The 24,633-nt window shown below is 36.9% G+C and overlaps 1 protein-coding gene across 2 annotated transcripts in view; it reads left to right on the top strand.

The window, feature by feature from the left end:
• Positions 1-24,633, top strand: part of PRKACB (protein kinase cAMP-activated catalytic subunit beta) — a 74,274-nt gene that overhangs the window by 14,880 nt on the left and 34,761 nt on the right. The window contains exon 1 of one of the 2 annotated variants that reach the window (XM_062611243.1): positions 23,205-23,453. The exons of the other annotated variant lie outside the window; for it this stretch is intronic. Coding sequence (XP_062467227.1) covers positions 23,267-23,453 — 187 coding nt within the window. The 5' untranslated portion in view covers positions 23,205-23,266. Of the gene's footprint in view, positions 1-23,204; positions 23,454-24,633 lie in introns of those variants that run through there. 2 annotated transcript variants of the gene reach the window in all.

Below are 24,633 nucleotides of genomic sequence, written 5' to 3'. Positions count from 1 at the left end.
AAGTGAGAAGAGTAACAGTTCTATTGCAGCAAATGTAATTATGCTCTAGGTAAGATAATTGTTTATAAACATCTTACTGTATTTTGGCAAATACCATGTTGGTGAGTGATACACATGAGTTGCAGTTAGAAAAATGGGAAGAAATGGTAGCTAATTTATCAAGAGTTACAGCTTGAAGCATTCATGTATTAATAATTTAAAATTCTGTAGTATCCATTAATAATCCATAGAGGTATGTGACATACTACAGGAAATTTGAGATAATGTTACCTTTTTCTAAGTAAATGAACTAAGGGGAGTGGAGATGGTGGCCATTTAATTTTCCTTTCATATCTTAGTCATTGATTTTGCCAAAGCAACCAAAACAGCCTGTTTCAAGGGAAGTTTTTTTTTATTGTGGTTTTTGGTTGGTTTGGTTTTTTTGCAGGTGTATTTGTTTTATTGTATAAAGGGAAATTATATTTGATATGTTTATCCTCTTACAGAAATTTTATCATGTGAATCTCAATGTATGGATGATGCTACTATTTCAAACAGCAGTAATTTTGATCAGGAGATAATGGTATTTATATAACTTTGTAAAGAGGCCATAAGTTATTGGCAGTCTAGTGGTGGTGGTGAGGTAGTTCTATTTTGTAATTTGGGTGTCTAAGGTTAGAAAAAAATTGGACATTTACACTCAGAGTTAAATTTTAAAAATTGTTTCATTGATGGGAAAGGGATCTGCTTCTCCTCTATTGGCATGTGTTCATGCTACTAATTCTTGCCTCAGTTTTCTAGCCTCTTAGCAAAAGCATTTTTGAAGAAGTCATTTTCACTTTAAGAAACTGAAAAGCTTTTAGCAGTGAAATCAGATATTCTGGTGTTCTGTTAGACAATATAAGTACAACATCTTCATTAATTCAAGTTGCATGATGCAGTATTACTTGGCGATTTATTAACAGGAAGTCTAGCTTAGGAACAAATTGTTTTATGAGTATTGAGACTGTTTTAATTCAGTGTTTCTATTATGGTTCATGTAGCAACATCATGAAAGTATCATCTTTATTGAAGAGTATTTTCTGTTATTACCATAAAGTGATTTTAATCACAGGCACTGTTAGCATTCACACTAACATAAATACTTTGGAGTGTATTTTTCCTGTCCACAAGTGTTTACATACCATGCTTCTACCTCTTTCTGTTTTGTTGTCTGAAATCTAGTATAGAAATTAACAGGCTGGCAGAATTGCCTTTTTTGTTGGACTTTGCCCCTCAAGTCCTGCACCTATTCAGGTAATCAGAAAGACATTTCCACTTCTAAAAAAATACGACATGTACCTCTTGTTGAAACAAGGTGTCATAGGGTACTTTTTAAGTCTTTGTATTTCAAGCAGGTATTTTTAGATCATATTTCAGGATAACAAGGATATTTTAAATTGTAAACACTGGTGTCTAGTTAAGATTAGAAACTTTGCATGGTAGTATTTTTAACTATAATACTAGTTTAAAATTGCTTTGCTTAGAGTAAAGATTATTTCAGTGTGGTTTTCAGTATCTTACTTTATCTGATATGAACAGGATTATTCAAACCCTTTACGATATGTTTCTTTTACTGCTCCTTTTTGCTCTGACATATATGGTATGATGGGTGGGATAAATTTTTAGTGAAAGTGAGGGATGGAAATGCAGCCTTGCTGTTCTTGGTAAATTAAAAAAAAAATTCAACCAAATCGAAGTAGTGTTTTCAATTAAAAAAAAATAAAGCATACACAAAAACAATCCAAAACCCCAAACAAACAAACAAAAAAAAAACAATCCAAAAAACAGGCAGCACAATCCTGAAATATTTCAGGAAGTGGAAGTATAGCACTTGAGGAGTGCACCCGGGTATCATTTGGTACAGTTGGTAGAGATGTGTGTATGTATGTTTCTAATGGAAATAAAAGGCACAGCAAGAAAGCCACAGATACAGTCTGAGCAAACAGTGAAGCATGGAAAAATGTAGCAAGGTATTTTTTGGCAGAACGTGGCTAAATAAGCCTTATTAAGGGCTTCTTGGATTCATTTCTTCTTTGTAAAGGTGGGCTTTTACATGTTCTTTGTAAATACCCAAGGCTGAATTGAGCTAATCCGCAGAGAGCAGCATCTCGCCCATTTCTGTTCGAGTCAGGAGTACATGATGGAAACAGGTAACCAGCTGAGGTCAAATAGTGATGTGCATTTGTGCAAGCACCATGTTTTTTTTTCTTTTTTTGACTGATTTACAGCTGTAATGATATGTATTGTTCTGAAGATTATTTTTCTGTACTACCTAGTCATATTTGTTTGCTTTTGATTTATGGTTTATTATTTACATCAACAAGCTAAAACATGAATTTTCAACTGATATGTCAGTTTCCTTTCCTAGGCAGTTAAATACCAATATATGCTTTCTCTATAGAATATGATCACATGTCACCAGGTACACAGTGTGTGTCAGTTTATTTTGCAAAGGTGATGATTTGCTGCTAAGAAAGTTTGCAATTCTTATATAAATGTATAAGCTTTTAAAAATAAAATCTGGTGTGACTCTTACAGTTCTGTCAGACCTTTATTGTCCATGAATAAAGGGTCATCGTAAAAAATTAATGGTCGTAAAGCTCTGATAACAATTGGGCAAATTAAAGCAGTATCATGGGTGGAGGAGAAAGGTTTTTATTAAGGAATTGAACTTGTTCCTCTTGTGTATTCTTATGATTCTTCTTGAAATTCTTTCAGATGTAATTAGCATATTTCCATACACACCTTTTTCTGTTGTTGTCGTTGCACCTTTTTTTCAATCTTTCTTTCTATGTAAGTCTGTTTTGGCCAGATTAGCTTTACGTTTCCGTTATGTTTTTGTTCAGATTGGCATTTATTCAGTAACATGCATGCATCACTTCAAACAATTTTCTGTTGAAGTTCTGTATGAAAGTTAATTGATTTGCCGTGTTACCTAAAGTTTAGCAATACAGTGGATAGAGGATAAAATGAAACCATAGTTTCCTCCCTGCTTATGTTCTTACAGTCCTAATCACTGTAGAAAAAAAGGTATTTTATGCTCCTCCTCCTTCACCACCCCCAAGGAATCTTGCTACTTTCAGTCTTGAGACATTAAGCAATACTCAATAAGCAAGTTTTATTTATATTTTCATTGTTATTTTCAGTGCTTGTTGATCTGCCGTATTTACTGTGAATTAGTCTTTCCCTTGGGAGCTGTTTACAAAAGTCATTATTTTAGTTTATGATTGTTTTGTAAACATCAAATTTACCTTTATAACATCCTGCTAAATGAGGAGGTTTCTTATTTCTGTTTTATGAATAGGAAACTAAGGTACAGAGATTAAGGTAAAATGTTTCTCCTTATTTAGGGAGCCCTTTCTGATGTGATGAAGACTTTATTTCTTGAGGCACATATTGCATTAAATCCTCTGAAGTTTTCAGGTGCTGTTTAAATAATTTTTTTGTGGCAGTTACAATTATTTCTTCATCTTTGTGAAACAGGCATCCAAATACCTTTTGGTCGTTATGGGGGATCAAAAAGCAGCAGTACTTTAAGCTGAAAACAGTGGGTTTAAGGAACTTGTTTCGAAGCAGGGGTATTGTCCACTCATCAAGAATGGCATTCAGTAGCTCGCATCATCAGTGTCCTGCTGCTTCCCAGAGTTTTGCAGATCTTCACCCTACATAAAAGATCCCTGCAGATACATTCCTTTCACGCTAATCCTGAGCGACTGCCAGAGCAGTTCAGTACACTGTATTGCAGGAGGTATCAATCTGTGGAGAAATAAATACATGACTGTATCTGTTGTTACAAAGCATGTGTAAAAGAGGGCCATGATGAGGTTACTAAACTGATGCTAATTCTGACTTTCGTCTATGCTTTTGAATACCAAAATGTGAAATATAAATAAGGTTTTAAAACAGTTTTCTGAAGTTACATGGACAAATACGTGTTTATATGATTGATTTGTAAATATTTTCTTATATGAAGGCAGTGACACTTACTAGTCAGTTATTATCCTTATTCATAAACATTCATAATTAGTAAGACAGTAAGTGGATAGTAAATTAGTTCACTTTATCCCGTGTTGGTTGAATTTCTGCTTATTAAAATTACAGTAAAGCTAAGGGCAATACAGTAGCTCAGTGGCAAAGTTTGTAGCTTGTATGTTTTTATGTCAAGTTGAAGGCATTTATTAAAATTTTTGAGAAGACATCAATTTGATAGATATACCTCAAGTTTAACAAAGCAAGCTTGGGATCTTGAGAAGGGAATAGGTACTGGTGGGAAGCCTTTGCTTACCGGAACTATTAGGAAGGTCTTTTACTAAATTTACAGAAGCACTCTTAAAAACCTCATAAAAAGCCCACCCAGCTGTGTTTTGTAAGAAAACCAGAAATATGTCAGATTATGGTATCACAGTATAGAAATTGTAGAGATGATTTGGCTCGTATCCAAGGTCAAACCACCGTACTTATTGACCTTCCTACTTAGCCTTGATGCACAGAAAATCTGGGCTGTTAAACTTGGAAGTCATATGATTGGCTAAATCCTTATTTCTCAGTTGTGGTGTTCTAGGAAAACAAGGCAGAGGCAATGCAATCAGGCTTAACAGTCCTATTGCTTTTAACCATTTCTGAATTTCTGTTAGGGAGAGTATAGCTTTTAAGAAAACTATTAGCTTTTTAAAATTAGTTGGCTTTATTAAGCAGCTTTCATGTGAAAACTGGCAACTAACTGCAAATATTTATTAGACAATTAACTTTTTAGAAGACTGAGGCATACAGCAATACAGTGAAGTGACTTTTCATAATTGCTGTAGGCTTATAGTAACGCTTCTAGTAACTTAAACTAATGCGTATCTTCATTTTTCATCAGTCATGCATTTAAATTAGCAAGTCTGTTACAGAGAGAAAGCTATACCTTATTTTATGGCAATTAGTATATCAATTTACTTCACGTTCTCAACATGCTTATTAATTTTAGCTCAAAATAGATCAAATGTACCACATGTGACTGCTGTATCATAATACTACTTATCTATTTTTAAATCTAAATGGACTCTGGGAAAGTACTTTGCAAACTTCTGGCCTCTACTGCAGAGCAGGTTTCCTATGTATTTCTGGGTAAAGTGCCTCCTAATGGGGTCCTGTACTGTGCATTGGTCTTTCTGGCCATGTTTCAAGGCTTTTGTATTTGTTAATCAAAAAACCTGAAGTAAATCAGGTGCATTGTGTAAATGCTTTTTTCAAAATGAGCAAGCTGGGAAGACTACATCTTCTTCATTTCAGTCCTGAAAATGTTCTGATTTTTACAATAGAAAATGAAATATCTGCTGTAGGTCATGACCTAAGGATTGTATTATTCTGTTTTGTTTTGTAAGCATTTTCTCTCTGTAAACTTACATTCATGACCAAAGAAATGATCATTTTTCCCTGAGTGTACGCTACCAGCTTTTCAAAATGTATTAAATGTCTCCTATTGAAAATATATTGATTAATGGAAAGCAAACAGCCTTCACCTTTCTTACTCTGTAATCATGGAGTTATGGTTCAAAAGTTATGTATGAGTTAATTTTTATTTTTAATGGTCAGTTGGGTTTCCTCTATCTCCATTGCATGTAGTCCAAGTTAAATGTTAGGACTTTTCTAGCAGGATATCATCTCACCAAATTATCATAGTCATGAAAATGAATAAAGTAAGAGAGACTCTCAAAAGGCAGTGAAGAATTTTAGTATTTTCAAGTTTGAAGGCCTCTGTAAAATAAATATAAGGAGAGCAGATGAAATGTTGCTGAACTGGTTGGTTTCATGGTTGCATCTGAATATACAGTTGTGTTGTACACTAACTGTAGTTTGGCTTTTGAGCATAAGTATGTGTAATTACCATTTGTAATAATACAGTCTGAGAGTTACAAAGACAAAAATATCAACAAGAAGCAACACCACAGAGATGATACCAGTATTTAACAAAACATTACGAAGGAACATCAATTATCTTTGCAGTCTGAATTGCATCACAATTTGGGATCCAAGGGAGTACCCTTAGGTGACAAACGTTGGCAAACAATCCACAATAGATGGTGGATATATGCAGCGCTTAGCCTGTGAGCCAAATAGCAGTGGTGCTATTTGGGTTTTCTGAAGTTACCCTTAATACTGCAGTCTTGTCTCTTGCTGAAGAGAGAGAATCCCAAGGTCAGGTTATTTATGTATTTGTTTTCATATAAAGACATCAGCATGTTAGTGGTGCTGCAGCCGCTGAGTTTTACAGCTTAAAGATCTCGATCAGTATCTGTAACAACAGCAGATACAAATTAAGGAAAATGGCCAAACAGATTTAACAAACACCAGTGTTCGAGGAATTCTTTTTTTCTCAGCATGCCTAAAGTATATCTGTAGTTTGTTATTCATATCCTGAGTCAGCTACTGCTAAGTCAGAAGTTGCTAAAATATTGAAGAATATTAAAGAAGTGGGTGTTTTGTCTTTCATTTATGCGCAGTTGGCAGTCAGTAACTAAATTCAGTTTTCATTTCAGTTCCAGAACTGAAGTGAAGAGTTGATATAATAAGATAGTGTTGAATCAGTTTTTGGCCTTCGACCTTCTAAAATTAATGTCTAAAACAGAATTAAGGGTGGAATTGTATATAGACATGGGATGTCCTTCAAATGGCTGAAAAATAAGGGCAGTGAGGGGTTAGGCTTTTTTCTTCTTCTCCTTTAACAGTGATAGGCCTTTCTCCATCTAGAAAAATTTTGCCTGCGCTCTTGGGGACTTGCATTGTGCAACATCTCTCATTTTGTGACCGATTCTGTTTTTTTTAATGAGACCATAGTTGGCACCTGACTCCCTTGCACCCCCTCTTTTTTAACATGAGAGAATAGAACTGTTTTGATTGTTACGGAAAATAGTGGTGAAGATGCCTCATTTGCTCTATACCTTACACTCAAACTCAGGTTTTGCCTTCTCTCACAATAGTTGTTTCAGATGCAGCGCCCTCATCCTGTCCTCCCTTAGCTCCTTGTTTCAGTTTTGCCTCTGTCTTATGTCAGCTCCCTAGCGCATTCTTATGTCAGGACTCAGTTCCTTGCCTGTTAGCCCTTCCTCTGCTTTTTTTTTGTTTTTAATTTACACACACACACACACACGCACACACAGTTCAGTTGCGAAACTTTTGAGTGAGAGTCAGAGTCATTCTGGTGAATTCTAATGTCTCATGTTCCCCATGTTTGTATCATAGTTGATCATGAAGTGGAAACTTAATAGCAGAGAGTAGGAAACTAATGGAATTTTAAACTGTGTAGTAACAGCTCAGTAATTATTTGTAAGCAAAGAAAACATAGTTTCCTTTATCTTTCATATTTCAGCCTGTTGCATCAATAATTGATCTCCGAGCTGCTGATCTAAATGTTACTGTCATATCTTTGAAAGATCTATTTCACTCTTGTGATTCAACATGTTTTTGTAGGAGGTCCTAATTTCTGATTTATTTGATTTAGGACAAGAATCAGACCTTATTAAATGGAGTGATTTGTTTCTGTATACGTTTTATTCTCTTAATCCATAATATGTCAGCCAACTTAAATTGTTTATTGCCAGAAGTCTGATATTAATCCATTTTCTTGGCTGATGCAAAAATTTTAAGTGTTTGAACTTAAGGATGCCAGTTGAAGCATATGAAACACTAAGTTATTTTTAATTCTAACAAAACCCAGTCAGTTTTATTTTAAATTGCTTCCATATTTAAGCCTTAGTTTTATATCAAATTTTAGGCTACCAGCTATTTTTAGACACTTACAAATTAATGAAAACAGATGTGATGTATGGTTAGAAATTTTGGCGTATTGAGCAGTCAGGCTGAACTGAAAAATACTTGAATGTTTAATATGTGGGACAAAATTATATCAAGGAGCTATTTGATTGCAAAACCAGGGGTGCAAAAGGATACTTTGAAGAAAGGCAGAGAGAACATCTGAGTTTGACCCCACTGCACACTGTGCAGGATGTGAATGCATGGCTTCTTGTCTCTGAAATGGCTGTGTCCCTGTTGTGTGTCTGGATACTTGTATATATAGATATGAATTCACTCCTTTAAGGGAGTGAAACTAATAATTTCAGTAAAAACTGTCCTTTGGAAGTTTTTTTTTTTACTGAGGGAAGGAGAAAGTCTGGTTTCAAACGCACCGCATAACATATACATAATGCTGCTCAAGTATGATGTTCAGAATTTAAATATTTACCAATAAACATGGTTTGCTTTGTTTTTTAAGGGTTTTTATAGGTTTAATAGCATCAAGAGGAATTAGTCTTTGTAGACAAGGAGAAGATTTAAAGGTTCATGCTAGGTTTGTTGCCCTGCTATGTTCATACCTATTCTAGGTGACTCCCAGCATGTTGCTGTCAGGGTTGTTAGTTACAGTTTTGTTTGTAGTGATGCTGAAAGTATGCTTTTTTTGTCTGTATTCCTTGAGTTGGTTCCTTTAAGTAAGACAAAATTCATACCTAAGATATCAGCTTTTCATTTTCTTAGAGTGCATACATGCATACTCCTCCTTTAGAGGAAGGAAAGAAGCGAAACTTTGTGTTTCAGCATGGGTGGCTAAGAGGCTGCAAGCTTTCCAGCACAGTATGAAGCTTTGATGTTCTATCTGAAGTTGTTGTAATTAAGGAGTAAGAGAAACTGATTTTATGAAAGATTTATTAATCTTTTCTGTGTAGGCTAGGTAGAGTATTTGGAAGAAACTCAGTAAGCTACATCCAAGTGAATGCTTGTGAAGCAAGTGTAAGAGAAGATGGAAACAAATTTGGTATCCTCTTTGCTTTTGAACAATTTAACAAGTTTGCTTTGTTAATTCTGTGGAATAAGAGACTGATGAACTACGTACAATTTTAAATGCTATAGTCTTGGGGGGAGGGTGGTGATGAACATTAATGTGGTGCTGTTAATATAGACTGTTCTTGAGTCTGAACTAGTGATGTAGCTTTTCAGTTATGAGGATAGAGTATGCTGCTCTATTCCTAGGGTTCACAAGTTGGGTTGTCCTACACAAAATGAGGAGATATCTTCAGAGCTTGACATCCATATAGTATACTTTTAGCAGGTTTGGAATACCATTCTCCATAAGTCCTGGAGCTGTACACAGGCTACTCCAATTGCAGAGTTACTGAAGCAGTCATCATTAATGGAGTATGGATTAATACTGTATTTAATCCGTTCTTAATTAGCTCATGGGCGGAGGTCTTAATAAAGATATCTCTGAAGATAATAAGGAGAGTACAGAGATGTAGTTAATCCAGTAATTGTGACAAGTGAATCTCTAGAAAGGATAATTCATTCTGCCCTCTGAGAAGTTCTGTAAGAAACTGTATTCAGCGTGCTGAAGTAATATTTTACTTTGGTGGATATTGTAGGGTTTGCACAGATTCGAGGCATTCATGAAAAGGTAATTCAGTTGTGTATTTCAAACTAAGTAGAACTTATAACCACATGTAATGTGGAGTCCCAAAAGCAATTAATCTTTAGAAGGCCATGTCTGACATGCTGAATACCCAACAAACCCTCTGGGAACCATGCAGAGTTGAGTTAGACAGCATATTAGCATGGTTAACCTTTTGCAACTTTTCAGAAAAATTAAGTACCAGTGGTGTTTTCAAAAATTACAGTAATACATTGTTTGCCTTATTTGCCTGATGTTTCAGTTGTTATTTTCTTCTGAACGTGTTGTCTTTACAGAGGCAAAGGAATGGAAATGTCAAAGCAGGTTACCTAATAATACATAAACTATCCCTGTCACTTTAGATAAGTATTCATTTAGCTTTTAATTTGCATCATTTAAGTGTTGGGGTTTTTCCTATCATATAAGAAGAGTGAGGAGAGTAATTGCAATTACAAAGTTCATTGTTTTGAAACTTCACTTAAATGTGCTACCATGCATTTCCTCCCTCAAGAGTGGAGGAAGGTGGATCTCATAGTGGAAACAAGTTTATAAAGATTTGCCCAGTGTATTGCAACTGGGACCTCATTTTGGCAGTTTTCTTGGGCAGAGTTTAACTTGAGAGGAATTGGAAGAAAACCAGAATCTTCCCACATGCCATGTGACTCCCAGAAATAACAACTCTATTGAGGTTGTTGGGGAGAGCTAAGAGCATCTGAGACCAGCCCTATTTGCTCTTCCAGGAGGAAGAAAAGAAGCCTCTGGCTAGTGACGGAATTCAGATATTTTTCTCAAAAAGTAGATTAAAATAATAAATTCTAGAGATAATGTCTTCAGTTCTGCCAAATTAGAGGGATTTCTACTTCCAGAAATTGGAATGGTGCCCATGTTGCTATCATAAGGTAGCATTTACCTGTTCAAAATAGGAATATTCAAAACTGGTTATAGTGTAGTATTCATGGGTGGGATGAATATATTACTACACAGCCAAGGACAACATTCCCAGTTATTACTGGGAACCCCTCAAATGGTCAAGCCTGTGTAGGCAAATTCTCTGTTTTCCCTGCACACAATCTGCAGTGGAGGTACGCAGTGAAGCTGTCAGGTATTTCAAACATGAACATTTCTGTAACTGCAGACTTTTTGGCAGAGATTCTCATTTCAAGATGAAAATATTTGGATGCTTGTCACTTGTCACAGTTCTCAAATTCTGACCTGTGTAGGTTTTCTCTGCATGGTTTGGGGTGGGTTTTTTTTGCAAGAGTTCTGTTAATGAGGAGAAATTAAAAGTAATACCAGTGGCATCTCTCAAAAACAAACAAAAACCCTGTCTTTGAACAGTTACTTATTTTTCTTGGCTCCCTTTCATACATAACAGTCATCACATCATAAGCCTCAGCAATTTATAGTTAATCTGAGGAAGGTCAGAGCAAGACTCTCAGAGCTCTCGCTGGGAATTGTTAGCTCTTGGGTCTGTGACAGCCATTTGCTATAGGGTAGGTCTCTTGGCTTCTGAGACTAAGGTGGAAATGGAGCTACAGGTGTGTAAATGTTTAGATGACTTACATTGTGGTGAGAAGTTCTTTTCTGTAAACATCAGAAATAGGAACCAGTGGAAGGAAAATTGAAGCGTGAACTTGGGTAGTATTGTTCAGTATCAAATGCATTGGATTTGTGCTGCAAAAATTTCTTCACCGGTGAGAGTGTTGGTTACCATGGTCAAATTTTGCTTGAATACAAGTTTGGGGAATTCTTTGGATGACAGTGGTATAGAAAAGTCTTGCAGTATCCTTATTTAAGAGAAGGCAAGGTTGATTGTCAGTGCTTTGGGTGACCTTCCGTGCTATTGGTGATATTTCATAGTATGAAATACAGTGATTTTCAGAATACATTTTTAATTTTTGTTTGCTCCTATTTCTCTTTAAAGCAAATTAAAGGTAAATACAGTTGCAACTGATGGATGTTCTTGTTTCTAATTAAATTTCTAATTAAAAAAATAATGTCAAGATTTAGTTTACGGTACACTTAAAAAATAAATATTGTTGAACTGTGGAAAAGTTCATTCTTTATGCTGTCTGATAAAGCAAACTATAATAGAACTAGCCAGCATAATGAGAGCCTGCTTATTAGAAAGAAAATCCTTAATTTTTAAACAAAATGCAGAGTTGTTGAAGTTCTTGGAATAAAGATGTAATGTCTTACCAAGCACTGATTTTACACTAAAAATAAGCAAAAATTGTATGTTCAACACAGTTTGTAACTTACTCTCTGTAAGCTGGCAGAGAGCATCACTAGTTTCTTTTGATATTATTTAAAATACAGTCTTTGATCATTTTGCTTTGAGAGTGAAAATGCAATTGCAAGGTTGTGGCTGCTGGAGAATACTGTATTAAGGTATTGCATCTTTTCTCTGCTGTCATTCATACTAGATGTTTTGGGGGAGGGGGGCATCATTCCATCCTATAATAAATGCTCTGAGCAATGTAGAGATATTCCAGCTGCTCCAGCCAATGAGCTGGCTTCATTTGGAGCTCAGCTCGGATGCCTCTATACAAATGCCCATAGCATGGGGAACAGACAAGAGGAATTAGAGATGTGTGCATGTCTACGGGGGTATGATATAATAGGCATCGCAGAAACATGGTGGGATGGCTCCTATGACTGGAGTGTTGGAATGGAAGGTTACAGGCTGTTTAGGAAGGACAGGGCTGGCAGGCGGGGAGAGGGAGTTGCCCTTTATGTTAGGGATAGGCTGGAGAGTATGGAACTCTGTCTGGGGACAGGTGAGCAGTCCACAGAGAGTTTGTGGGTCAGGATTAAAGGGAAAACAGACATTACTGTGGGGATCTGTTACAGACTGCCTGATCAAGGAGAACCTGCGGATGAAGCACTCCATAGACAGATAGGAAAAGCCTCACACTCACAGGCCCTTCTTCTTATGGGTGGCTTCAACCACCCTGACATCTGTTGGAAGGATGGTACAGCCCGGCACAAGCAATCCAGGAGGTTCCTGGATTGTGTGGAAGCCAACCTCCTTCTGCAAGTAATAGAGGAGCCAACAAGGACAGGTGCCATTCTTGACCTCGTGCTCACCAACAGGGAAGGGCTCGTTGGAAATGTGACTCTCCAGGGCAGCCTTGGATGCAGCGATCACGAGATGCTCAAATTTGAGATCCTCAGGACAGTGAGAAGAGCGTGCAGCAAGCTCACTGCCCTGGACTTCAAAAGAGCAGACTTTGGCCTCTTCAGGAACCTGCTTCGGAAGGTTCCATGGGATACAGCCCTAGAGGTCAGAGGGGCCCAAGACTGTTGGTTGATATTCAAGGATCACCTGCTGCAAGCTCAGGAGTGTTGCATCCCAACTAGAAGGAAGTGCAGCAGGAGGGCCAGGAGACCTCCTTGGATGGATAAGGAGCTGCTGAGGAAAATTCAATTGAAAAAAGAGGCTTATAATAAGTGGAAGCAAGGACAGGTGGCCTGGGAAGAGTACAGGGATGTTGTCCGAGAAGCTAGGGACCAGGTTAGGAAAGATAAGGCCCAGTTAGGATTAAACTTAGCTAGAGGTATTAAAGATAACAGGAAGGGATTCTACAGGTACCTAGCAAATAAAAAACAGACTAGGGAGAATGTAGGCCCCCTCAGGAAGCTCTCAGGAGAACTGGCTACACAGGATTTGGAGAAGGCTGAGGTTCTGAATGACTTCTTTGCCTCGGTCTTCACTGGCAAAGGCTCTGACCGCACCACGCAAGTCTTGGAAGACAGACACAGGGACTGTGAGAATGAAGACCTTGCGCCCACTGTAGGAGAGGAACTGGTTTGAGACCATCTTAAAAATCTGAACGTGTACAAGTTCATGGGTCCTAATGAGATCCATCTGCGGGTCCTGAAGGAGCTGGCAAATGAAGTTGCGAAGCCGCTGGCCATTCTATTTGAGAAATCATGGCAGTCAGGTGAAGTTCCCGATGACTGGAAAAAGGGAAATAGAACCCCCATTTTCAAGAAGGGGAAAATGGATGACCTGGGGAACTACAGACCAGTCAGTCTCACCTCTGTGCCTGGCAAAATCTTGGAGCAGATTCTCCTGGAAGGCATGCTAAGGCACATGAAAATCAACAAGGTGCTTGGTGACAGCCAGCATGGCTTCACTAAGGGGAAATCCTGCCTGACCAATTTGGTGGCCTTCTGTGATGGGGCTACAGAACTGATGGATGGGGTTGAGCAGTTGATATCATCTACCTGGACTTGTGTAAAACGTTCGACACTGTCACACATGACACCTTGTCTCTAAATTGGAGAGGCATCAATTTGATGGATGGACCACTCTGTGGATAAAGAACTGGCTGGATGGCCGCAACACAAAGAGTTGCGGTCAATGGTTCAATGTCTGGGTGGAGACCAGTAACGAGTGGTGTCCCTCAGGGATCGGTGGTGGGACCAGTCTTGTTCAACATGGACCGTGGGATTGAGTGCGCCCTCAGCAAGTTTGCCGATGACACCAGGGTGTGTGGTTGGGTTGATACACTGGAGGGAAGGAATGACATCCAGAGGGACCTTGACACGCTTGTGAGGTGGGCTGATGCCGAACTTATGAAGTTTAACTATGACAAGTGCAAGGTCCTGCACCTGGGTCAGAGCAATCCCAGGCACAGCTACAGGTTGGGCAGAGAAGAGATTCAGAGCAGCCCTGCAGAGAAGATGATCTAGAGGTCCTTTCCAACCCTAGCCATTCTGCGATTCTATGATTCTGTACTGCATGTGGAGTTGACATGCCATGTGAATTGCTAGATTTTGTTTTTTGTCACAGAATTACAAGTAATGGTGTATTTTATCCACACTTGCTTGTAAAGGTTTTCTCAGGGTTCTGTTTGAATAGATTTAGATAACAGCTTTCAGAATTTTGGTTTCTGGTTTCTTAATTACTGTTCTTAAAATTATCTTGTAATAATATCAAGTGAAATAGCATCTTGGCAAGTTTACATTAAGAAAAAGGAAGAAAAGAACCAGTTATGCATTTAATCTTGAAGTTCTTTGTGCTTTCCTGTGCTTTAAATAAACACCAGAATAAGTAGAACATACTTGTGGTCATATATTTCATTTTTTTGTAAGATGCCTACTGGCAATTGTATCTTGCAATCCAAACTTTTCTCAGTTTCAGGATAGCCATCTCAGCTTTAGTTGGTTTGGCTTTTAGTATAAAGTAACACTGGGGAATGCCAAAGGATATTATAGGCTGGGAATTAAAGTGCCTGTTTGCTTACCAGTAGCTGGAAAAGACATTTCATAAATAGCAGAAGAGAAATTTTTAATTTTAAATATTTTTTTTTTAACCTGGTAAGTTTGTATTATATCCAAATGAAAATTCTACTTAAGAATGTATCCATACTACTAATAAATAAATTCACTTTACATGAAAGAAATTAGATATAAATTATACTTTGTAAATTAAACCCTATCACAGATAGGCAAAAAAGTAAGATCTGTGCACTTCACTGCTACCTCATTAAGAAAATTAACCAGTAATTAGAAAGTTGGCATGTGAATTATTTTCCCTCTAAAAGTATCTAAAATCTTTAATTGTGTTTACATTCACTTACCAATGACCAACTGAGCATTTTTAAAACTTACTGTTCAGTATTACAGTTCTCATACCTCACACTTCAGTGGTAAACCAGTAGATGGCATTTGTCACTCAGTTTAAGTGGAGACTAACAAATTTTGTAAATCCAGTGTCATCATCTTCAGTATGCAGAGGAATTGTGTCATCTGGAGTGTACTTCTGATGTCTCTGTATTCATACAAGTTCCTGTAACTGGAATATTGCTTGCTTAGCACAGTGTGTATTAGGAGCATTTGATGAACTTTGAAATATCCTCTTACACATTCTATAGTCTCTCGTTTTGGGGACCAGCAGCATCCCCTCTACTTTTCAAGGATTTAGTGCTGATTTTCCACTCTGTCTGCTGTGGGAGATAGTACTAGATCTATACTAATTCTGTCTTTCCTCTGTTTTGTAGAATATCTGAAACTGAGCAGGCTGGTAGGAGTGGAGGGGCCAGGACCCTCCCCAGGACAGTCTGTAGTCTGGCAGCAGAGCACAGGAATACAGGATCTGTTCCTAACACAGGTAGACACATGTGCATCTCCACATTACATGAACATATCTTCTGTGCTTTAGACCATACTTTGAAAGCCATTACTGTATTTGCACTCTCTAAACTTTAATTCTAAGAAAAAGTGCTATCCTGTCCAATGAATTAACTTTGGGTTTGCTTTCTTATTTGGGTATTTTCCTAATTACTGCCTAAATGCCATATAATTGGAGAAAACCAAATGTATGAATTTAAATTATTTAGCTCAAAGTGGAATCAGTTTTATTTTATTCCTCTGGTCATTTAAAATGCATTTGCTGGTCATTTAAAATGCAGACAGGCTTCCTAGAAGGGATACTAAGGTGATTCTAGTTGCTCTAGTATTTATCATTCTGTTCTTTCTCTGTATGATACAGAATCTGATACTAGAGTGTAGCTACTAATATAGTAAAGACTTTTATCTACAAGACTTTAGTTTTGGTGAGCATTTTACTACTGTCCTTTCTCTTACTTCCTCCCATTATCCTATATCAAGAATTAGCTCTAAATGTGACTGCAGATCATTCAGGTTTAATCATCATTTGTTATGTGAGGTACTTCGGACTTGGGACACGTAACGCTCGATTTGTCCTGAGCAGGGTTTTTCAAACATATATGTGCCCTTTATGGGGCAGTTCCTTAATACAGCTAAGTGGCTAAACTAAGGAAGGGTAGACCAAACCAGCAGATTCTAGAAAAAATAAAGCTCCTCTACCCAGAGCTTTCTGTAGCCAAGATGCCCTTCGCAGCAGCTGCTTACCTGCAGGAGCCTTTACTGTTTCTGTGAGACCCAGATCTTCAGCATCATTGTTCTGATGGGAGATCGGACAGAATCCAAGTAGGTAATGTATCCTTTAACACAATTAGATATTGAGCAAAATGAGCCTTCTAGTTCAGGAACTTAATTTTACTCATTTTGGTGGATAATCCATTAATGCTTATTATTAATCAACAGTTGAAATTACAAAACCTTTTGTCTGCTGTTAGTTTTTTTCAGAGGGACAGAGTTACTGAGGTCATATGCTGAATTTCTTCCAAATTTAACCTTGGATTTTAATTTAAGTAAGCCCTTACACGTACCTGTTTTTAATAGACCTCACTTTTTTCCAAAAGCAAGAGCACCTTAACATAGTCTTGCCAGACAGCTGTTTTATGCAAGTATAACAAAAACTACTTGCATAAGTCTTGGGGTACTTTATCTTTTGCTGGAACCTAACAAGATTTGTACAGAACTTCTGGTTATATGTAGAACTATCTTACATTGTGCTAGGAAGCAGTTACAGAGAGTTATTTGAGTAGCATACGATCTGAAAGGGCACGGACCAAACAGATTTCTACAAGTACCTTCAGAAAGTTTCTTGTACTTACTGAAAGCAGCTATTTCCAGGATGGATCTTCACTAAACTTGGTTTTATTATGGAATGATTGTGTGATTTTTATTCACGATTTGCTAGCTTCTCTCTTGCAATATGTCAGTCAGTCCAGACCGTAAGCACCAGTGAGCGCATCATCTTGAAGGAAGCTGTTAAAAAAGCAAGGAGGAAGGAGCTGTGTTAGAAAGGAGAGAAATCCAGTTTCCTTTGGGGAGTTGGAGAGTTTTGTGGAAGATTTGGCTTGCAATGAAAGAGTTCTCTTTCCCCTTCTTAACGCTAGATGGAGGACTATGACTAAAGGACATTTGACTTCAAAATAATTGATAACATGTTGATAGAAATGAGGAAACTTGATCTGCTGCTATAGTGTATGTGGAAAATGGAATCTGTGAGGTTGAATTTGTCAAATTTTAACATGAAAAACTGATGGAAAGACTGAGAGATTTTACTTGCATATGAAAAATCAGATGCTGAATTTGACTTCCCTTCTCCACCCTCCCCCAAGTTCTCAGTTACTTTTTAATTCCTTTCTTATCATCATGGATAAAGAATAAGGTGTGCTGTTGGACCATGTGATCCTTCATTTATGCTTCCTAATGAGAGATGAAAATACTAGACATCTGCTGCAATTAAGCTTGTGTACAGTAGATGCCAGTAGAGCTCTACTGAATCAAAATAGAAACATGACCAGCATTTCCATAGCAACAACTTCCTCTTGGCTGTCCTATTTATAGAAGTGCTGCAGTCCCAGCCTTAGCACTGATCTCAGAGGGGCTCTCTAGTAAGGGTTAATCTTCGTAGAAAAAAGATGTTCATGTAGAGCTGCACTAAGACTGCAAGGGTTTACTTGCTTGTGTTTTATTAAACAGTGAAATTATGGGTTGTGTTTATTTTGTTAATAAACGTTTTGAAAAATCTTTTGTTTCAAAATGGAAAGCCATTAAATTTGTGAGATACTAACAAATACTGCTTTTCCTTCCATATGTTTAAAAAGAAATACAAGCTAGTGGTATAGTTCTGGATGTAGAGTGAAAATCAAAATACATCTGCTTTTTTAAGAAGCCTTTTTCTGCCTCTATTTCTACCCATAATTCTTTCTGAAATATGCATGCCTGGCAAGACTCGGAGTGAATTGTGTGTACATAATTTCTGATGAAAATGTTTTCTTTTTTTAGTTATGAAATGGCTATCTATATATTTTGGTTTATATCCTTTTCTCTCAAGATTTGTATAACTAGAAAAATATCTGTATATCCTCAGGCTTATAGCACAGAATGCTTTAGGTTCTTTAGTATATCTTATTTAACAAATTTTAGATGTTATTATGAATGTTTATAAATGCTTATGTTTTGTAATTAAAATTAGACAAAATACTGCTTATTAAATTGTGTTGGCTGCATCTTTCAACTTAGAAATATTTTATTGGTATATCAGAGACCTGCCAAATTCAGCAACATCCTCAAGCTCTTAGAAGCGGAGGAATTGTCACTGCCAGTTTGTGTCAAATGATTGCTCACTCCTTTTGTAATAAATAATAAATACTAAAGCTGGACTTCCATTCTTGAAATAACTGATGCATAACGGAAGAGATGTGCTTTATCAAACCATTAATTTTTAAAGCAAATAAACTCTTTAACCTCTAGAAAAAAGTTATTATTCATAATAATAAAGAACAAATAAATTAATGTAATAATAAAGGACAAATAAATGAATTTATTATTCATTTATAAGGTTTCTGTAAGTTATTTGTTCCGTAGATTACAAACAAAATGAATATGTAGAAAATGTCACAGTGTGTATTTTTTTTACTTGTGGATGGAGGCCAGCACTGAAAAGGAGAAATATTTTTTTTAAATATTTAAAATAAGAAGATAAAAAAAGAATATTTTAATTTGCCATTAAAGAGAAGTAGAACACACATAAACAGGCAGAGGGAGACACTGGCTTCATAGGTAACCAGGAAATACTGGATTTCAAGGTTTGGAATTAAGACCTAAATTTTAGTTAGCTGTGGGTGGTCTGAAATTTGTTTTGTGTCATGGATCCATTTTCCAAGGTCCTGTCGAAGAATAAAGTCAATTGTGTTTAAAACTCCTACATGTTTTTGATTGCAAGATGTTCATGGTTAACCTTCATTAAACATGAGAGAGGATGCTCCCAGTTTTGATACAGCATGAGGAAATTTCAGTTCTGTGTATGAAACTGAGAGGTATGGCATTAGATCCTAGGCATAAAGTAAATACATTTCAAAGGTATATATAGGTGTGCTATATTTTTAATGTTTTTCTATTTTGTACTTCTTTAAAATTCAGGTATTCCATGGTAAGTTTACTTGGGAAACATTTTACATATTTTAATATGATAATATGTGCATTTTTCTGTATTTAATTAAAGCAGGAGTGTACAAATCATGCTGTTACTCAACCATCTCAATTCTTTGAGGAAAGGAGGGTGCTTTCTTTCTTAATCCTTAATTTTTAAGGCTTGACTGGTTGGGAAGAATTTCTTCTTAGGAATTGAGAAATTATGTTCTAGCAGAGATTAAAATAAATTGTTCATGTAGCTACATTGTCCTGATTCTTCCTGAGCAAGAAGCTGAAAGAGTCTGTGTCTGGGTTATAGTGCTCTATGTTGTTACCTACATTTGAGAGACACACACAGGGCATGAGCCACTGGGACATGTGCACAGGGTTATGGGTTCACTATCAGGAAAAGTATAAATGGTTTTGTTGCCTGTATCAGGTTAGAGGACCGCAGTGTTAGTCCTTTTTTTTTTTTTTTTTATAAATTTTGGGAAGATTACCTTAAATTTTTACTGAACTATTATATATCAAAATACTGTAACTTACACATACAGTGTTCGCATTCATAGCTGAATCTCTTACCCACGGTCTGGGGTTTTTAGTGTGTTCTGAAGTATTGCCAAGATGTAGTGGCTAGAATTTAGTGAAAATAAATTTCTGCCTAGAGGAAATTCTTCACATTTCAGTGTTGACTTTGGCTGCAGGGAGAAGTTGGAACTTTGCTATCTCTTGTAGAGGAGAATTTTAGAAACTGGATAGAAACATTGAAGAAACTCTCTCTTACATTTTTCTGTGTTAACTCTTTCCTTAAATTGTGTGCCTATTATATGGCTCATATCTGTGCACAGAGGTTGACATATACCTGATCTGTCTTTTATGGCATTGGGTGGGTAGAACATACGGATGTTCATGGTCTGGCTAGAGTACAGCCAGCTTTTGCTTTTTTGGGAGGGAGTAAGAGCTTAACCACAAGCGCAGCACAGCTTTACATCAAACCTGGCTCAGGTTCTTCTTCCAGCTTAGAGCATGAGGAGGATGACCTCAAGAGTGCTTGCACATCTCTGTATAAGCATTTAATTGTATTTAAAGATTTACAAACTGTTCTAAGGAAAAGCAGTACCTGGCTAGCAAGTGGAAATCCTAAGACAAGCAGAACACAGAATTTTGCCTTTGATAAGCTTTTGGGTGGTAAAATACTATGTCAGACCTTGTGAATTCTGTGCTTCATATTTGACATAAGATACTTAGTGTGGATAAATTAACATTGCACAGATTTGGAAGCTTGTTAATAAGATGAAAGATTAATTAGAAGGAAATAGAAGGTTCCACTTTTGAAAACCATGGACTTCTTTTGAAGAGATGTGGGCCTCACAGAAAGTCAGCTTGGTAGTATTGTGTATTATCATTGGGCAATGCCAAAAATCTACATTAGGAGGGTGTATTGCTATCTGTGTAAAAATATGACCAGTACTTTCTTCTCATGTTTTGCATATAGAGGCATATTCACTGCCAATAGTTTGTAAAATTATGTTAAATACAGCTTTTTTTTCTTTGGATATCTTTGAACAATAGTTTTTTTGATGACCTGTTTTCACTTTAACCAGTTCCATCCTCTGAGATCACAAGAGTGATGTTTCTGCTTCCTATTTTTGGCACCTAACTCAAGCATCCAGGTTAGTTGGGTGCATTCAGAGCTCTGAATTTTGGTGGGCAGAGTTGCTCTCTGTTGCCACACCTCTACATTGACTGTAGAGGGTTGGCAGACTCTTACTTAATGTGAAGCATTGTGAATTTTGTAAATTGCCCTCTTTCATATCAGGGAAACAAAATGGTTTAATTGGAGACTTGTGTGAAAGATAAGATGGCAGTAGTGTAAAGGCTCAGAACCACAGCAGAGGAGAGAGAAAAGATGAGCACACCATCATGCCAGGTGCATTTATTTACTGGAGAAGGTCAGAGAAAATCATAAACCTAGGGACTTGCAGTGAGCTACAGGGGAACATGGCTGTACAATACCAGAGGGCCTCTTCCAGCGCCAGAAAGCTCACCAGGCAGAGAAATAAGTATCTTGTTATTGTCAAAGTGTATCTTATATTGCTGTATGACAGGCAGCATAGCATTACTTTGCCATAAAATATTTGGTTATATATGGCACATAACATATCCCCTCTGGTTATTTGTAAACCCTGATAAGGCAAATGGATCCCCGTAGTCTTCACCAGCTCTTGTTTCTTCCAGCAGTCTCGAACTGATGGGATGTCATGGAAGTCAGCATTGATCTTGTGACAAAACGGGTGAGAAGCTGGAAAATGAAAGGTGGAGAAGGACTTGTAATGGGCTGGCATCCAGGGAAGGTTGCAGCACCTGACCCTGACTGGGGAGAGCAGCCTGGTCACCAAACAGATAGCAGGTTCTCATCTAGATTTGCAAACTGGTGTGTAAATTATAAGCATTTGGACAGTTGGTTCCAATTTTTGAACAGGTTCTGTAGAAGGAAAATATGTTTTCAAGTGTATCTGGAGCCTGCAAGCAAAGGGCGTTCCTGTGCTTTTTGTATAGTCTTTAGAAATTTAAACTGTTGTGTTGACAGAGGCTGGTACCAGGAAGTTAAGAAGTGCCTGTTAGGAGGAATGTAGCCAAATCTGTAAAGTCTGTCCAACAGCATTTTTATTGTTTTATCGTTATCGAATGCAGTTTGTCATCATGGTTTTTTTTCTGAAGCACAGAGCTGTTATGAAATAGTTATATAATGTCCAAGGATGGATATCTGCTGACATTTGAAAACTATTCAGTGAGAAGTATGATGGTAAAAATTGAGAGGTATGTCTTTAACACGTGTTGACTGTAAGACAGGAGACAGATTGTAGGAAAGTTATTTCAATCTTTCTTAAGAGTAGCCTAAATTGTTAAGAAGCTGCATTTTACATGTGCAGAGGGTACACTGGGAAACCTGCCTAATGTATGTGTTTCCATTTTCACAAAATGAATATTTAGTATTGCCCATTGTAAGCATGCAAAATTTACATTAATTTGCAAATTAATATAATTTAATGTTAAATACAGCTTTCAGTTTATTTCCCTATGGTTTGGGCCATTAAAAATGATGCTTTATAGACTTACTGTACAGTTGAAAATACTCAAATTTCTTTTGAATGAAAAACTTTCTTACACAATACCAGCATGTAGAGCTTTTACATAAGCAGTGTCAGGAGCTGGTGACCGTGACTTTGTGACTCTCCTTCCAGCAGCCTTTGAGGCTGGAAGAGTGAGCATGCTGCTAGATAAGGATCTGCCTGTGCTGCTTGTTCTGGTGCTTTATTCTTGAAAAAATTAAAAGCATTTGGTTCATTCCTAGAGTAAACAGAATCCAATTTGGATAAGTATAATGCAGTTGTGTTTATATGAATGTTAGAATTCAACTTCTTCAGTCTGATTTTTTTCAAAGGCGAAAAATAATACTTCTCCCTTCCCCTCATAATAAAATGATAGCTTATTCAGTAGTTTGTGCAAGTAAACTCCTTACTTAGAAAGTTGTTTAGTTGAAAACATGATTACTAATGATTAGATTACAACTGGTTATGTTTGCTGTGATGATGGTGGTACTCCATCTTAGTAACGGGAAAAACTGCAGAACAGTCACTTTTGTTCATGCATGGTTGTGGTAAATTTAAAGAAAAATAGATCTACCTTTTGATCTTCTGAACAAGTCCTTTGTAGTATTTTAACATAAAATGTGTATTTAAATATAAAATATGAAGTATTAAAAAGCTGTGAGAACGCATGCTGTAGCGATTATTACACATTTAAAAACAAAACAAGCCCACTTTCTGATTGACATAAAAAGAGACTTTGAGCAGTATAAACCAGTATAGAGTTTTTCTTAACAGGAAGTAGAAGAGAGTAGTGGTTAGAAAACACTGCACACAGGAAGCTTGACACATGCATAGCTCTGAGTGGCTCTGGGTTGTCCAGCTCCCTTTAGATATTTTCTCTTGCTTTTGTAAAAGTCGCTAGTGTGTATAGATGGCAGCTCAGAAGGAGGTACCTTGTAACCAGTGCACAGGGACGGCCACAGCGCTGCAGAGGCTGGAAGGCTTTGCTAATCGCCTTTTCCATAGGCATTCAAAGAGTGGTGCACATGAACAGAGAGCGGCTCTGCAAAATGGGAGCCAACATTGCTCTGAGCTTGCTGTCCTATGGGACAAATCAAGTAAGTAGGGGAGTTGTTTATAGATATTTGCTCTTCATTTGCCTAGGAAGTGCAGAACTTGCATGTTTGTAATCAAATATGAACGCTGATCTGTGTTACGTTCCAGAGACAGTTTTATGATTCATTACCTAAAGGTGTTAATTTGAAGAATAGCATATTACATCTGGCAGAGGGGCCGGGGGTCTGGCTCATGGACTGGTGGCTGGCAGAATAATTCATCCCTTGTCCCTTCTTTTCTTATAAAGCACAGTTGACTTGTTTGGGCAAGCCCCCACCCCGATACTTACTTCTAAATTACTTCCTTTGTTTTCAAATTGAATCAGCTAGTTCAGCAGAAATAGAAAACTCATTAAAGATTGCAATGTTTAAACTCTGTAATAGCGGGCATTGCTGCACAGATTAAACTTCTAATTACAGGGCTTCTTATCATTCATCATTTTGTTTTAAGGCATATATACATCTATACGTATACTCTATCCAATATTAAACCATTAAATTGTGTTTGGTTTTAACTATTATTTACTAATTTAATGTGCTGACTATCATTAGCTTTAATTTCTTAATTAGTTCACAGTCTACAGTATTATTTTGATGGATTAAAACTTTTCGTGATTGCATTTTGGGTAATAAGTGAGAGATTTCAAAAAATATCAATCTAAATAAATTGACGTTTGATTTTCATATTTTTCTTTTAAAGCCATGCATTATTTTGCAAAGCAATTATTGTCTCTGTGGTTAAATACTCATTTTAAAATGTTACAATATGGTAATAGATGATAATTTTGTTCCAGATTTCAGATTCATTGGTGGATTTGAGATAGCACAATTATTTCAGTGGAAAATACGCCTTATTGGAAATGCTTAGCATTACAGTATTGCCATGAAGAAAATCTGGTTTTATACATCTCCCTGCTTGCAATTTAAAATATTATTTGAGGAGGGAGTGAATCTGTTCTCAGAGGATAAGCAATAAACAGGGAAACAAAAAGGTGTTAATGCATTGGCCTAAAATAGATTTAATCTAGGGCTCCCAAATGAGAGGTGAGAGGATCGACTAGTTTTGTTGGGAAGATAAATGATGGAAGTGCATAAATTCTGACCTTCTACTTCTCCAAAATGTTTTTAGCTTAGTAAAAATAGAGGCATACTTGTGCTTATGTAGAAGCTCTTCTTTTTTAAT

The sequence above is a fragment of the Pezoporus occidentalis genome, unplaced genomic scaffold, assembly GCF_034315485.1.
Source record: "Pezoporus occidentalis ecotype Australia unplaced genomic scaffold, CSIRO_AGI_Poc_V1 ctg151, whole genome shotgun sequence".
Classification (NCBI taxonomy): domain Eukaryota; kingdom Metazoa; phylum Chordata; class Aves; order Psittaciformes; family Psittacidae; genus Pezoporus; species Pezoporus occidentalis.
This window is presented reverse-complemented; position numbering and strand designations above follow the sequence as displayed.